Below are 17,456 nucleotides of genomic sequence, written 5' to 3'. Positions count from 1 at the left end.
TGGTATATTATTAAGTTAATAATACATCCAAGTAGAATGTATTCTATCTTGTTGCATGTAGGAAGTGATACCATGGTCTGGTTATTCTTAACAATACTTACTGGGAAAACACTGTATTTGTCTGAGTCGACATCTTTGAATGGCACAGAATTTTGTATAGCTCTGGAAAAAAGACAACAAAACACCCGGTGAGCTAAGAAAAAAAGAAAGGGTTTGTGAAAACAAATAGAGACATTTTCAGTTATGGCTGTGTTGAGTTTATGTGACAGAAGCCCATTCTGAAGATGAAGTGAAGGACCTTCGTGGTCTATAAGAGCAGCAGCCAAACTTTGCTAATCTCTGCTCTCCAACAACAGATTTTCTCTCTGATATTTAACTGCCCCTTACGGGGAAGTGAAGTAATTGAATTGAAGCTTACGAGGGCATGGGCTATTGATGTTGAGATTCCCAAGAAGGGAGACTGTGTTTCTGGCCCAGTCAATGAGCTCAGCACGAGAGGTTGAGTTTGTGCCATTTTACACATCCTGTGATGGAAGTCTTTTCTTAAAATTTTACTCTGAAACAACTTACTCTGATAATCTTGACCCATTTAGATGTCATTAGCTGGCAATTTTCACTCCCATTCATGAGGCTGGGAAACCAAAACTCTGATGTCATTGAGTACCCCATGATAGTAGACTGGTACCCTGCACTTTTTTTTTTCAGTTATGTAATGCTTTTCTTTATTTTCTCCCTCAGTTCTTCACTGAGTCCCGCTAATGCTCAGCACTGTAGTAGGTACCAGAGGTAAAAAGTTTACTAAGTGGTATCCCCACTCTCCAAGAGCTGTCGTGGGTGCAGGGACACGCGTGGGGGCGGGGAGCAGTACACGGGGCAGAGGCAGGCACCGGTGAGCTTGGGGTATTGAGAAGGGCTAGCCACATGACTGCAGTTATCCTGGGAGCTGGACAACTTCCCACGGGTGGGGAGCCCTCCCATGTATTTTGAAGGCATTAGACCAAACAGGATGAGCTCAGTGACAGGCACAGAGCAGGAAAGCCCTTCCTGCTGGAGGAGATTTTATCGAAGTTTCGTGCAATAGAAGACACATATGTCTTGTCTCTGCCACCTGCTGACTGTGCTAGTGGGTCAGGCATTTCATGTGCGAGAACCCACTTGCTCATCTAAAAGTGGGGCTAAGCGTCAAGGAACAGACGATGGAGTGCCTCCAAGCCTGGCCTTGGAAAACCAGGCTGCTGGGATCAGACATCAGATGTATCCAGGACTAGTTCTGTGACTTGGGTACGTGGCTTTACCTCACTAGAAAGAGGCAATAAGGGGGTCTGCCTTGGACGGTTGTGTTTACCAGAGGTCCTGGTGCAAAAACAGTGCCAGGTAACTTTTAGTTATTATTATTATTACTGAGCCACAAGTTGTTTTGAAGAATAAATGAGTTTGCATTTAAAATGTGCTACGTAAACCACAAACCACTGACTAACTTGTAACCTGGCGCAAATTACACTCGAACCACAATCATTTTTAGAAAGAAGAAAAACACACTGCCTTTGCTTTTTCATACAAGGAGAATTTCCCGTTTACACTGGGCCAAGGAAATCCCCAGCCCAGAAGCTCCGGAAATCAGTTTTTCAAAGGTGGTTCAATTGAAGAGTTGTCACTTTGGGTCCTGTGGGTCCGCGTTTGACATAGAAAATGCAAAGATGCTTTCAGCAAGGAGCAGGCAGGGGTCTGCCTTCAACAAGAGCTAGGCCTGCTGAAATGGCCGGGGCCTGGGGAGCAGCTGCGTCTCAGCTTCCCAGCATCTCCTTTCATGCCTGATACTTCCCCTCCACTCCCAGCGTCCCCATGCTCTCAGCATCCACCCCTATGCATGGAAAGCGATGTTGATACTGTTTATGGGATCCAGGCCAGCAGTTAGCGCAGCTGGCTTGCAGGAGCTCATGCAGGCAGATGAACCAGAAGTTAACCTCTTGGTCCCTCAGAGCCTCTGTATGTGGGCCGTTGGCATAGCCTCTTTTTCCCCTGAGACACTTCCATAGCAGATGGGAGATGCTCAGCGGATTCAGCCCCCTTGATGCTCATGAGAGGAAGGTATGATGGGACATAGGAAAAGTGCCTCTGTTATGGGTGTTCACCCAAGTTCTGTGGAAATCCTAACCTCCAGTCCCTGAGAATGGGACCTTATTTGGAAAGAGGGTCTTTGCAGACATTATGAAGTCCAGGTGACGTCATCAGGGTGGGCCCTGAGCCAATATGACAGGTGTGCTTATAAAAGGAAAAGGCAGACACACAGAGAAGACGGCCATGTGTGAAGCTGGAGGCAGACACTGAAGTGAGGCAGCTACAAGCCAGGGGACACCGAGGATTGACGGCCACCACCAGAAGCTAAGAGGCAAGAACGGATCCGACCCAGAGTCTCAGAGGGATTCTCAGAGGGAACAGAGTCTCAGACAGACCCTGCCAATACCTCCCTTTCAGACTTCCAGCCTCCAGAGCTGGGAGAGAATACATTTCTATTGTTCTGAGCTACCCAGTGTGTGGCATTTTATTACAGCAGCCATAGAAAACGAATACAGCCTCCCAGCCTGCCCCCACCTCTGGGCATTCTCACCGCCAAGCCCTCACAAGGAGAGCTGGGCCGGACAAGAGTGAGCTCAGGTCACAGGAACGGCCTGCAGGAGAGCAAGAATGAAAGCACGGGGCTGGGCCATGGTGTGGTTCCAGGGAGGGTCTCACAGCCACAGGACATTACTGTGAGTCACTCGGCATCTGCGGTCTGGCACCTGAACTAAAACCTGAGCTCTGGGCCTTGAGGACGGAGCCTAGGAAAACACAGGGCTCCCCGCCTAGGTCTCTGGCCAAGCAGCCCGCACTTAAAAAAACTCCCAAATGCTTCTGAAGCATTGCCATAATGTAGCCTCTACCATCAATTTGCATATGGGGAAGCTGAGTCTCAGACACATTCAGGGGCTCAAGTTTTCCAAGCCAGCTCAGGAGGCAGCATTACCCAGGGGCCAAGAACGTGGATGTTCCCAAAGAAAACGTGGGGCCCAATACACCTGGCGGACCGGGTGGCCTCGGCGGCTGAGAGATGTGACTTCTTTACGACTCAGTTTCCTTTTCTGGGAAATAGGAATACGAATGGTCCCTACTTCATGGCGTCGTTATGAGAACCACCTGCAGAAAGGTACTGCAAGTACAGTGTAGCACGCGGGACCGAGAACAGCGTCCGGATGTTACCTGGAGACAGCAGCGGCCATGTGGGATGTGGCCGAGGGGAAGGTACAACCTACACTGTGTGGCCTCTGAGGCCAATGTCCCTCTCAAGACACTGTTCCGTCTTTTAATGTTTTGGACAATGATTGCTATGACAACCAGCATAACCGCCCACTCAGAGCGCAGCTGGAGCATGGGCTTTTAAGCTGAGACAGGAGGGCATGGGAATTCTGGACAGTGTGTTTGTATTCAGAATCCTGGTCATCCATACCTCAGCCAGATTTTTAGGTAAAAGGTTGGGCTCTGTGAAAACCCGGGTCCCTTCCCAGCCTCGTGAGTGCCTTGCACTGAAGATACACAAAGAGTCCCTGTCACGATGAGGTGCTGAATTTGTCTGTATCGTACACAGCGAGGAGGGGCTGTCCCCAAGTGTGGTGCGAGTGTGCCCTGAGCTGCTCAGAAGTCTCACGAGCAGGCGGTGTCCCAGTCCCAGGTATAAGTCAGGTTTTGAAGCTCAGAGCTACTAGTAGTCAGTGTAGTTCCAAAATAATTTCTGTAGAGCTAATTTGTCTTCTAGTTTCTGTACAAGTCACGAGCAAGAACAACTTTCCCCTGGAGGAAGAGGCCTTTGAGATTGGAAGATGACTTTAGTCATTAGAAAACAAGGACAACCCCGGACGCTACCCCGTGCCGTACTTAGGAAGGTGGAAATAGTATACGTACAATTTAATCTCCCGACAGATCTTGGCCAAAAATGGGAGGGAACAAATGTCAGAACTGCTTCTGGAATATTTCTGGAGAGAAAACAAACAAACAAAAAAAACCACAAAGAGTTGTTTCATGCAAGGAAATGTTCCCCAGCTTCTAGAGGGTTCTAGACGGCTTCCCCTGTTGGCTCCATCGTCAGGATTTCTGAACTCTCCTTCCTCTAGAATCTGGGCCATTTTATTTAACTAAATTTACCTCTTGTTCCTGGCCCCCCACTTTATATTCATTCCTCCTCTGTGTCTTTGTTCCTGCTCGTTCCTCAGAGTGAAGGCTGCCCCTTCCTTGTTACCCAACCAGGTATTCCCAGCTTCACCGCCCTCCATCTCCTCCCAAAGGGTCTGGCCCACCTTGGGCCAATCTACTCAGAGAACACAATGCCTCTCCCTCATTGTACTCCAGGACTTTGAAAAAGATTTGAAAGTAAAGAACATTTTCAAAGAAAAGAATTCCATCCTATTATGAGGTCAAATAGAGATTAACAGGAGAGACATGGCCAGGGCTTGGGAAGAAGAAAGAAGGAAGGCCACCTTTCCTGGTTGGGGCAGACAAGCAGGGCAAATGCGCTCCTCAAGCTTTGTGAGCAAATGGATGTCAGACAGCGGATTCCGTAAGAGCCCTGGCTTTTTTTTAAGCTGTGCTTTTAGAAAGACTGTGGTTTCCATGACACTGTCCTCAGATGAAACAAAAAGACAATGGTAGAAAAAGTTAGGGCTCACCATTGATCAATGAAGGGAGAGGGAGTCGATTCCTGCCAGCCCAAAGAGTCCTTCGGAGGGCTATGTGTTGAATTAACAGTGGTGGCGAAATAATGACCCTGGCAAAGGAGGACTGGCAACGTTTTCAGGTTATAAGTGAGGTCTTTAAGGACTGTCATGATGTTTGCACAGCTTTCTAGGAATAGAGGAACCGTTCTGACTAGCACCCCCATCTATCTTCAAGGCGTGGACACAGAGGAGGCTATCCTCATCCTCATGGAGCTTACTGCCTAGTGGAGGGTAGGGATGGCTATCCCAGCTGTTAGCATGCCTGTGAGATCTGCAGTGGTCCAGGCATGAACATGGCTTTATGGGAACCCAGAGGAGAAGGCAGGAAATGACCCAGAGTCAGGTAGGAAGGAGGCAGGTGGGAAGGCAGAGACAGCTGCTCTAGGCTTTGCGACTCCAAGTGCAGTCCCCAGACCTGCTACAGAAGCAATTCGTGGGCCCCACCCACGTCTGTTAAATCCCTATGTTTTCATAGGCTCCAGGTCATTCTGATGCCCACTAAAATTTGGGTAGCACTGCTCCAGGTCATAGCTGCTGAAAGTGTGATGGCAAACTAGGAGAATTGATGTCACCTGGGAACTTTTAGAAATGCAGAGTCTCAGGCTCCACGACAGACCTGCTGAATCAGAATTTGCATTTTAACGAGGTTCCAGGGCATTGGAGTAGCATGGCTGCGGGCAGCTGGAGAACCCCATGTAGTACTGTGGGAGTCTGGCATTTTGGGGGCCCACCAAACATTTCGACCTGGCTGGAGCATAGGAATCCTGAGACCGTGGTGAACCACAGAAGGAAGGAGACATTTCCACAAGCCTAGACTGCTTGTTACATGTTATCCCGAGGACAGTGTGGAATCCTTGAAGGTATTATGCAGAGGGATCACACTTATATTTCAGAAAGGTATTTCTGGGGGTGAGAGGATGGCCTGGAGGAGGTGAGATAGGGGCACAGAGACCTGTTGGCAGACGCAAATCCTGAGGCCTAATCCCAGGTTTTCTAACCTCAACACTATTGCCATTTGGCACTGAATAATTCTTTGTTGTGGGGCTGTCTTGTGTATTGTAGGATGTTTAGCAACTTATCTGGTACCTAGCCCCAGATGCCAGCAGCCCAAAAATGTCTCCAGGCATTGCCAAATGTCCCCAGTGGAGGGGGCGGGGAGGGCAAAATTGCCACTAGGTCAGAGCCAGAGATGTAAGGCCGGAGGAGTGGGGGTGGACGGAAGGAGGGCTGTTTAGAAGGTTGAGTCCAGAGACCTGGTAACTGATTGAGGTCAGAACTGCAGACACACTGTGAAACAAACACCAGCATGAAATTATTCTACAGCATTGGTGGCAATTTGGAAATACAGACACATTCTGAGACAGAAAGTCAGTGTGCATTTGAATGCTTGAGCTACTTCTTTGAATATTTACTTAATCTGAATGCCTTGCTCTAAGGAACCGAACGGCAATGTAGATTCTAACACCGATGACAATCAATACATCAAAACATTTGTATGGACAGCCTTAGAATTATGACACAAGAGGTGCAAGAGAATAAAATGTTATCATTGCACAGCTACTCACTGTCACTGCCTGAAGACTATTGCTGTCTTTGACATTTATTTTGCAGAAAATGGCACTAGGATGTGGGCAGTAGATGATGTAGCTTGCCCCCCAGAACTCCTCCTGTTCAGACAGGGCTTTTGATTGATTACCCAGTCTTTCAATCACGTGTACGTATGGGAAAGACTAACCTCTTCTCATAATTTACTTGCGAAGAGAATTGCAATGAACACAGAACAACACTCCAGAAGTCCTTGCATGTTTGCCAGCTCCTTCCTTTCAATATGAACTTCTGCTAGACAGAGGCAAAAGTGTGGGCTGTTGTTAACTCAGCAATGAATGCAAAATATTGCTTCAGGCTGCGTGTAATCCCATCTAAAATGGAAGTCTCAAATCTGGGCTGACCCTGGGCACAGTGGGTCATGCAGCACCTTTGTTTTGCAACCTGTTTAACCAGCTTCTGCTTGCATCCTGAGCTTGCCCATATACCGGGATGTTAAATGAACACAGAACAACAACATGGGCTGAATAAAGGGAAATGTGGTGAATGGGATAAAGAAATGGTCACAGGGGGAGGGTAACCACTCTTCTGTACACAGCCAACCTGAAATAGAATTTCTGCACAGTGAAGTCCTTTTCAACTCTTGTTGTGTATTATTTAACTTGGATTTAGTTAGTTTGGGATGGAGCTTGAACAGCAGCAATTTTTAAAGAAGATTGCTACTGAAGATCCTACTGAATAGGTACGTTCATGATCAGGACTGTCTATGTACAGTTGCACACGTTGTGCACTGCACAATTGTAATATCTACATAGCCTGTGGTGTGAATGGTGCTTCCTGAAATTTGGTGCTGAGGCGGTCTGGTTGAGAGCTATTGGTAGAGTAGAAAGACTAGGAACTTAGAAGTAGCTAGATCTGGATTTAAATAATAGGTTTCTTGCTAGTTATGTAGACCGAGTGAATTACTTTACCTATCTGATCCTTAGTTCTCTCATCTGTAAAATGGGGTTAATGACAAAAATGTGCTATCTACTTTGTAAGAGTTATTGTGATAAGTAAGTAAAGTGATTCCATACTCAGGTACTCTAGACCCTTAGATGCTCATTTTTCTGCCAAATCCATGAAAAGTCGCCCTGAGGAGGCTCTTAGGGCCTCACTGAGAGGCCATCTTCTCGGGAGCATTTGATTCTCTCCACAGTACTTAACTTTTCCCAGTCTGGATTTTCCCAGTCTGACAGGCTGTGCTGAGATGACAGACAGCCCACTGTGTTTCTGCATCCTGACTACATCTGCGGTTCCATCAGCCACCATGATAGAATTCATTGAAGCCAATATCCTCTAAGAAGTTTTTCAGACACACTTACTTGCGTTTCTTGATTATTTTTTCCTTGATAGCTTTAATCTGGAGAGTGAATAAATTGGAGGAGGTTTTTGAGGAGTTTATTATTGTTGAATTGCTCAGTAGAAAAAAAAATTTTTTTGGCTTCTTGAAAGGAATTATTGGAATCTTGCCTTGTGAATTATACTTGCAATTCTGGTGACAGAAATGAAAAATTGTAAAATCCTAATTAGCCTTGAGTTAATACCAAGGCCATTAGTGCTAGTGAAGTAAACAATGACCCGAGACGAAGTTTTGAGATGCACATTGATAAGAATAAAAGCAGAATTGTAGTATTCCCCAGTTCTGTTTAGAGTTCTGAAATGTTGGTCCAGCCTTCCAAGTGGTGTTTCAATTTCTTATTCAATGACTTAAGCAGATGAGCTGAACTGCTCCAGTTGGACTTTAATTATTCACTGAATTAAATAATGATTGACTATGCAGGGGATGGATTAATCGATTGTGTAGAAATGCCAGCATATGGCTATGCGACATGTATCCGCCTGGTACATGAAAACCCAATGCCCCCCACTGTAGTGTTGCCAGATAAGAGAGTGCACTGGACATATTTACACTAAAAAAATATTCATCATTTATCTGAAATTCAAATTTAATCCAGCATCCGCTATTTTTATCTGCTAAATCTGGCAAGCTGAGATTTGAGGAATTTTCTTCCTCTTTATTTTCATGTTGCCAGATCGATATTACTCTAGATATAGTGCATCAGGGTGAGTGATGGGATGGTCAGCAGGGAGAAGCCAGTGATGGGGCACTGCCCTCTCATCTCTGGTGAACGCTTCCTCTTGCATCCAGGGAGATGCCTTTATTTGAAGGTCCACTTTCCTGCTTCCTTTAAACCGGGGCTGGTTTGTAACCAGGGTCTAAGTCAGGTACTTGACTCCATGATAACTGATTTGAACTAAATGTTCTATCTGTTGAATTGAAGTATTATTACAAAGAGGAAGAATTAGGAAAAGGAATAATAGTGGTGATGATTTCACTAGCTTGTACTCAGTGTATGATACCAGGCGTTTCACACACATCAGCTCCATTAGTCCTCACATCCACGCTTTGAGAAAGGAACATGCTATTGTCTCTAACTTACTGAGGGGAAAACTGAGGCTCACTCTAAGGTCACATATCTGGAAAGCGAAGAAGCAAGCAGATATACAGCCTCCCCAAAATGGTCTACTGGCGAGCAGCAGGTCTCAACAGTGAGTACCAGAAGACGTCTGAGACCGCCAGGAGACATTTCTGTTTGTCACGACTGGGAAGGAAAGGGATGCAGCTGAATATCCTACAAAGCACAGGGCAGTGTCCACAACAAAAGATTATCCAGTCCCAGCGCTGAAGTTGAGAAACACTCCTGTAGAGAGAAGGGAAGAGGAAAAGGGAAGGAGCTCGTATTCCTACTTGAGTCCAGTTCAGTTGTGGTATGTGGTGGGCTTGTGTCTCGAGTATCCCCCAGCCTTGGAGTGTGAGGGCAGGGGCCAGGAAGGGGTGACCACACCCAGGCAGATGCTGGCACCCTCCCCATTATCTGCTTACCAGAGTCGGGGATCCCTTGACAATCTGTCTTGCCTTCTCCAGTGTAAATTTCCACGCCACCTATAAAAACAAGGTTAGAAAATATTACCACTCCTGGCTCATCTTTTCTTTCTATGTCTTTTCTAAAGTTAGGGTTTTTAAAGTCCATGAGTTAGCAACAAAGAAATTATTCCATACATTTGTGATAAAATAATTCCCCAGAAGGCAATTTCATATTAGTAACAATCTTCATGAAGGCATTCGCTCCGTGCCAGATGCCACGCTAAGTCCTTTGCAAACATTACCTTATTTAAACTTCACAACAGCCCTGGGAGATATGACCTTTTTACAGATGAGAAAATTGAGACTTAGACAAGCGAAGGAACTGGGTGAAGATGACAGAGCCTGCGTCTGGCAGAGACACAGCGTGAACTCCTGCCTTCTGGCCCGCTGACCTCCCTGAGGACGAACTTGTCCTGGTATCTGAAAGTCTAGGGCAGAGTGTTGTCAGCAGGCAACCTGAGTGTTTTGTGCCGCAGTATGGAGGGACCCTGGGCTAGCATGCAAAGTAACAGCCCATCTCTCCTCAACTCCTCCTCTCCTGGTTAGACGGCCCCTTCTTTCAACCTTTCGTGGGGCATCTAAGCACATCTTCTGAGTGTACATTGCAAGTATGAAGAGTTAGCTAATTATTTCCAATTACTTGTTATAGAACTCGATATATGTGTATTTGAGGGAGAGTTGGGAGAAAAGTAACCCTGTGGGGGTGGGGGATGGAGAGGATTTGCTCCTAGCACCGCTTCCCAGAGGTTTTTGTTCCCTCTGTCCCCCGCCATGTCCTGGCCCTGCCCCAGCTCTCCACCGTCGGCCCCTTGTCGGGACCTAGTGGAGCATGCGTGGTGGTTTGCATGCCTGGGTTCAAACCCTAGCTCGGCTGCTTATTGGCTGTGCATCCTTGAGCCAATTATAATCTGAGCCTTCCAGCACACATGCAAGAAAGCCCTCTTTTTATCGTCAGCAACATGGGGATTACAGTTACTTCCCTCATAAAGATGCTGTGGGGATTACAGGACATCACTCATATAACGCCCCTCGTCTGTCCTGGGCTTATCCTGATAATCCCCTGCTCCATAACTGATAGGTGAATTGGAAAACTTCTGTCTCTCAGCCCCCGTTTTCTGCTCACCCAACTCAGTAAGGAAGTTGGGATTCGGAAAGTGTCATAATTCTCACTCTAGGTAACTAAGAACATGCCCCTGAATTTAAGAGTAACAAATGGAATGAAACTTTGGAGCTGGCTGGACAGCAGGAGAGGCCTCTTGGGAGATGCTACCAGTGGGTGTTCAGGACCTGATGCCCTACTTGGCTTCTTTGGGTGATCTTCACCTTGGGAGAGGCCTTCCTCCCCCCTGGAACTCTGTTCTAAGACCTCAACCATGTTGAGTGGACATCAGTGGAGGAGGGGTGGTGCAGTATGAGCCCGGGCTGGGGTGAATTTTCCAGGAGGTGCTTTAGGAGGGAGTGTGGCAGAGCCAGCTGCCACTTGTTCTCCAGGGCAGGCTCTGCAACCCTCTCCCCGATATCTGCCCTGAATCACATACCTCCAGCTCAGGTTCAAAGGATGGTAGACCACAACCCTTGTGTCAGAGGCAGCATGGAAGAGTGCATATTAGTGACTTGGGAAAAGAAGCCAGGCGCCAAGATGCCCTGGTACTGTGTATGTTTCTTAAAATGTTGAAACACTGATGTGTCATTTGGAGAATAGTTACGTTGCTGAGCCTGTGAGTGTCCTCACCACTGCCCTGACCGTCCAGCCTCTCCCTAGCCCCGTCTAGACCTCGTCATGGTCAGTCCACAAATGCGCCAATGTCCCAATACAGCCAGGTGGGCGCCTGCAGATGGCATGCCAGTAGCACGCCCTGTGTGCATTCTGATTGGCTGACAGCAGGGCCCCAAACAGTTCTCACTTTTAAAACATGGACGTCCTTAACAGGAGCACTGCTTTAGGAATGGCCCCATTAAAAAATAGACCTCATTGAATGCAATTTTGGCTTTTTCTGGGCATTCCAACAAATCCTGGAAATTCTGTTGTATATAAGCAAGCATCTCTAGCAGGGTCATAAGACGCCAGATCCAGGTGCCAATTTCTGTTATGCTGCCCCTTTTGCCTGCCCTTGTGAGCCTAAAGCTCATCTCCGTTATACTGAAACTTAAAGGTGGTGTTCCTCTGCTCTAATTGTATGCCCCTTGCTTGCCTGCCTCAGAAATACCCCTTTGAATTCTAAGGCCCAGCTGAAGATTGACAGCGCCTCACATAGCCCTTGCTACGTAGTGGGTGCTCACATAATAGGTGCTATGTAGTAGGTGCTCAGTAGATGTGGAAACAAAAAGGGAGAGAAAACATTTATGATATTATGTCAAGCGAGAAAAACAGGCTACCAGATTTTACAGACAGAAAAAAAACCCTGCAAAGAAATACGCCATTAATAATTGTGGGTGATAACTTTTTCCCTTTGGTTCTCTTCTGTGTTTTTAAAATTTTCAATGAGCATAAATTCAGCAATAAATGCTTTAAAAAGAGAGAGAGAGACAAGAACTCAATACATGTTGCCCTGTTTCTTACTGATAAAGAAAATGATGTGCTTCCAGCATAGGGATAGGGTGAGGACCCTGGAGATCTGGTGGTGAACAGACAGCCTGCCTTCCCAGAGTTTCCGGGTTGGCAAGGAGACAGACCAGAAGCAAGGACAATAAATAGAAGTGAGATGAAGCAGAGAGTGGGCCTTGGCAGCGTCTTCCTAGGAGAGGACACTTGGATTCCCTTGAGAGAACCAATTTGATTTTAATCCAGCTCAGTTCTCAGGGGAATGAATGTTTAGAGAGGAACAAAGACAATAATGACGACACCACCACCAACAAGTAAATGGCAAGGGCTGTGCCAAATGCCTTTTGACCCCTGTTAATGCCCAGCGTGATTGTTGCTTCGGTGGCCCTGGCTGCAAGGCTGACAGCAGGTTCCCCCGGACCTGGCTTGACCCAGCACCACTTTCTCCCACAGTTCAAGTGCACTATTACCAACATAAAGAAGAGAATCTAGATAAAGGGCTGATCCTTTTTCCCCAGAAGAAGAAGGATGTAAGGACTCAGAGACATTTGGAAAAGCTAATTAGTTTGCTGTTTTCGTGATGGGCAAAGGGGGCAAATTGTAAGCCGTGTGAAAATGAAGACGATTATCTTTCCTTGGTAACCTTTTCACTGTCAGCAAGCTAGTGTTTAAACCATCGTTTCTAAAGTATGAGGAACCCTCTTTCATCTTCTGAAAAATTAAAAATTTAGAACAGAGGGTGCAATTGTAATCAGTGGTTGAAGAGAAAGTTCGGGGCAAGATTGTGAGCTGGATAGAAAACTGTTCTGGCTGGAAGCCAAAATGTTGTTTATGACTCAGCCAGAGCAGTCATGTGAGGCAGAAGCAGATTTCCCATCAACAAAGGAAGTGCTCATTTGATCCTGCAATTTGTTACGGTCAAATTTTTTTCAGCTTCTCATTACTTTTTTCCTTTGGTTATAGTGTTTCCTAATTCCATCTTCAGATCCCCGTCAGAGTCTATTTAACACTCAGGAGTGGATTGCTGAGGAAGCCATCACACAAACTCCCAGAGACATAAGCCCTCCGCCTTGGGGCTTTTCGTCAAAGAATGATGAATATCTATATTGGATTTCCCTACTTAAGAATTTGGAAAATTCCAAGGACACTACGGCATGGTGCCTTAGCCATCCACAAGGGCCTGGCCCTTTGCTTGATCGTTAGCGCATGTAGCAGTGTATGTCAATGGTTGCTCGTCTAGAATGATTTAAGTGTTTTTACAAACCAGAGCCAGCCCCAAGTCTTCAGACAAGGGGAGGGACTTGTGACTCCTACTGCTCTTGCTCTCCAGAGTGATGGCAGTTCTTGAGCTTTAGCTCTGTGCAGTATGGATGACGGAAGAACACAGGCCAAGCTTGCATTGCTATCAGTTTCATGGGCAAAAGGGGTGCCCTGGTGGGGTTTACCCTCTGCCAAGCATTAGCCAAATGGGAGTCCAAGCAAAAGGAAGAAATTGTCAAGTTTAACAGTTTGAATATAGGTAAAATTTCCATCTTCAGTGGAAGCTCTTTAAATGTATTGATCACCAGATCAATTGTTATTTCCTATTTAAAGTAAATTTGGACTCTAGAGTGTTTGTGGGGGGGAATCCTAGTGTTGCAATTTACTAGTTCTGGGTCTTTGAACATGTTACTTAAGTACTCTGAGCCTCAGTTTTCTCATCTGCAAAATGGGGATGGTAACATTTTTATGCGTGTGAGGATTGAACAAAATAGTGCCTTGCATATAGTAACCATGACATTTGTGTTAATGACAATTCCTGCTTTTTATTTTGGGCTATTTCCAATAGACAGCTGAAAAAATTACAATAATTAAAGCAGCCTACACAAATGCATGCTCTTTTTCAATGATCCTGAAAACCACCCTGACAAGAAAGTATCATTTTTTCCCATTTTACAGATGAGAAAACTGAGGCTCAGAGGTTACATAATTTAACCAGGGCCACTCTGCAGACAGGGCTGATGGTACACAAGTCTCTAGAGTCCAGCATTTTCCCCACCATTGTTAGGCTGTTTTCCAAGAATGAAATAAGCCTGAAATTTTAACACGGGCAAGAAAATATGACATGAGGTTTCACCAAGGCTTAGGGGAATGGCAAATGTAACTCCCATGGAGTGTGGATGAATTAATGCAAAGAATCACATGGTCAAGGGAGAGAACCGGCTCTTATATGCCAAGGACCTATGCCTCTGTGTGGAAATTCGTGCAGTTACAAGCATATGATTGATAATAAAAGAGAAAGAAATATTCAGTCAGCCATTTCTTTGTGCAATCACTCATTCATTCTACAAATACTCTCTGAGTGTTTATATTGTACCATGAATTATACACTAACTATATAATAGTGAATGAAACATTATCTCATTAAAGGTTTTATAACCTGGGAGAGAGGATTGACAGTAAATTGTAATTAGAATACAATGTAGAAAGGGTTAAGTAATAATTACTATTATCCTTATTTTATAGATGAGGCGAATTGAGGCTTAGAGTGGATAAATAACTTGCCCAAAGTCACAGAGACAATGAGTGGCATGATTCAGATTCAGTTCAGACCTGCTCGTCACAAAACCGCATGCTTTGAACCCTGCTCTGGGAGACGTAAAGAGGTGTACTAGGAAAGAAAATTGTTGTTGTTATTTTAAGTTTTAAAGGTCTGGGATATCTGTGAACTAGCCAGAGGGGAAAACCGTAACACACATCAGCCTATTCAAGGCTTTGAGCCTCTCTGTGTGTTAAGCAATACTATTTAGAAAGGCGTTTCCCAAACATTTAAATGTTTCAATCAGCCAGAGCACATGGCACTGTGTTGATTCCAATGGGAAACCGATGGGAAAAGAATACAATGTCCCAGGGATCCTCCGGAACTCAATCTAATCCGGACATTTTAGGAGTATTGGTGAACTGGACAAGACACATTCACTAACTGGACCTTCTCGGCATTCTATGATGTTCAAGAACTGAACTAGAGTACACTTAAGAGTGAAGGAAGTGAGAAATATAGTACTTTGGAGCATGGGTTTCTATGGTGAACCACTTTTAGTGATCACGTTCTCTGCAATTATAGCAGCAGTAGATTTGAAAATTACAGAAAGTGTCTTTTGTTCGTTTCACACTTTTGACAGCAGTGACAGGTTCCCACAAAGGAGAAAGCCTTTGGGAAGTGATGATTTTAAACACGCATTTGTTTTATTGTCTAAGGGAAGGCACGTGTGAGAGGTGTTTGGGAGTGGGGGAGAAGATCACTGAACTAGTGTGGGTCTTTTCTGGACATTTTTTTAAGGACATATTGTTCCTCACTCTCAGATTTAATGAGATAAGGCGACTTACAAATGGAGCAAGACTTGAAAGAGGCTATCTCCAAGGACCTGACTGCCCACTCGAGGCAGTAAGTGTACAAACAATTCCAGTGCAAGACAGACTAGAAGAGCTGAGAGAAAGGGACAGAAGAGGGCTTTGAGGCAATTTCCAACAAGTGGAAAGACAAAGGCAGCCAGCTCCTCGGCTTATCCGTTTTTATCAAATAGTGGCGTGTCTGGCCTGTGGGTGGAATTTGCTGGTCTATTATTATATCTGTATTTCACTGTATCCTACAGTGGTTATTTTCCAGTCTGTAGGATAAGCTCCACCAAAGCCCAATTTGATTTTAATGTTTCGTATTTCCCCTTTTGGGCAGGCATTTATGACTTTCAGATATGTGCAAAAAATGAAGTCAGTTGACGCCATTTTGTTCTTCCAGGGGCCAAAAAATAAAATAAAATAAAATAAAATAAAATAAAATAAAATAAAATAAAATAAAAATAAGGAAAGAAAGTAAAAGCTACTACCTTTAAATGTATTTCTTTATCACCAATTATATCTTCATACATAGCTTACCATTAGTTGGATATTTCTTCCTCCCTTCTCTTAGGCTAATTCTGCATTGTGGAGCTGTTAGTATCATCAATACATTTAGTTGCAGTATCGCTGTCCTTTTTCCTAGGCTTTTTTTCTCTCTAAGCTTTATTTTAAACAGCAGTACTCCTTTTCCTGATTATTACTCATTGGTTTTCCTACTATCACCACCATCACCATCACTGCCACTCTACATACCACTTCTCTGTCTTTTATAGAGATTCTTCTAGACGTCCTGTTCTGTACCAGCCATTGCTTACATTTTCTATGCTTTATACCAACTCAACCAGGTAGAAGGAATTGTTCTTAATCTCACTTTATAGGTGAGAAATTCAAGACCCAGAGCTGTTCAAGGAACCTCACAACCAATAGCCTTGTTTCATTTTGACTGTCCCCTAGTGTCTGGACACACACACAGAAGTTCTCCAGTGCTGGACTCTGTGGGTTATTCTCTATAGGGTATTGTCCTACTCTTTAAAACACATGATTTCTAGAAGATAATTGGGGTAGTCAGATGGTGGGCATGGTTCCCTCATTGGGTTGTCTTAGGTCAATTGTTTTATAACATGGTATTCTAATTTTTTATTATTATTCTATTTACATTCAAGTTGCTAAATCAGTCCTGCCCAATATTGCACAATTAATCAAGTTGTATTAGTTTCCTATTGTCGCGGTAACAAATTACCACAAATCTAGTGGCTTAAAACAACATGAATTTATTCTTTTAGAATTCTGGAGGTCAGAAGTCTGAATTGAGCTTTAGGAGGCTAAAAGCAGGTGTCAGCAGGGCTGGTTTCCTCCGTAGTTTCCAGAGAGAAATGTTTCTTGCCTCTTTGGTTTCTAGCAGCTGTGTGCTTTCCTTGGCTGATGGCCACATCACTCTATGGCCCTGGTCACAGTTTCTTTTCACACTCTGATTCTCCTGCCTCTTTCTCGTAAGGACCCTTCTGATTATATCGGGCTAATCCATGTAATCCAGGATAACTGCCCCAACTGTGGATCCTTAATTTCATCTCATCTGTTGAGTCCCGTTTGCTATATAAGTAACATTCACAGATTCTGGGAATTAGGATGTGGACCTCTTTTGGGAGTCATTGTTCTGTGTACCATATTGTTCATTCAACAAGTATTTATTGCATGATTAATAAATGCAGGGAACTGTGCTGGGCTCTGGGGAAATCTCAGGAAACAGCATGGTTTCAGGAATAAAATAACCAGATTATCTGCACTCATGGAGTTTACTCTTTAATAGAAGGGGCAGATATGAAATAATAATTTTACAATTAGAATTTAATTTACACTGTAAATTACAACATAATTTACAATGACAATTTTGTTCAGTTGTCTAATTGCAATTATAATAAATTCTGAAAAAATGGAGTGGGATAAAAAGAGAATAATCCTGGAGGACCTTGCTTGATTTGGGGCATCAGGGAAAACTTAGAAGAAATGGCTTCTGGGCTGAGCTCTGATGTAGGTGATTAATGAGGTGAAAAGAAAGGCCAAGAGTGGATGCTGGGAGACCAGTGATTAAAACTTTAAAATTCAAAGTATCTTTTAGAACTGCTCGAATTCACTAGGGTCATTAGCTTTTCTTGAACTAAAGGAAGACAGAAGAAATTGTCAAGAAATAAATAGTTATCATTTTTTAACTTCTCAAAAGCAGGCGAGAAACATTTTCAGATCTTGAATATTGTATAAATAAATACCTTCCTCGGAATTATTT

The 17,456-nt window shown here is 44.5% G+C and overlaps 1 protein-coding gene across 1 annotated transcript in view; it reads right to left on the bottom strand.

Annotated features, from left to right (window-relative positions):
- The window catches only part of AOAH (acyloxyacyl hydrolase), a 136,072-nt gene that overhangs the window by 79,879 nt on the left and 38,737 nt on the right, over positions 1 to 17,456 (bottom strand). The window contains exons 5-7 of the mRNA XM_081079479.1: positions 9,217 to 9,276; positions 3,937 to 4,007; positions 102 to 162 (exon numbers count right to left, since the gene is read on the bottom strand). Coding sequence (XP_080935605.1) covers positions 102 to 162; positions 3,937 to 4,007; positions 9,217 to 9,276 — 192 coding nt within the window. The remainder of the gene's footprint in view (positions 1 to 101; positions 163 to 3,936; positions 4,008 to 9,216; positions 9,277 to 17,456) is intronic.

The sequence above is a fragment of the Rhinolophus hipposideros genome (genome assembly GCF_964194185.1).
Source record: "Rhinolophus hipposideros genome assembly, chromosome: 18".
NCBI lineage: Eukaryota > Metazoa > Chordata > Mammalia > Chiroptera > Rhinolophidae > Rhinolophus > Rhinolophus hipposideros.
The sequence above is the reverse complement of the archived record's forward strand: the minus strand, read 5'-3'. Positions and strand labels throughout refer to the sequence as shown.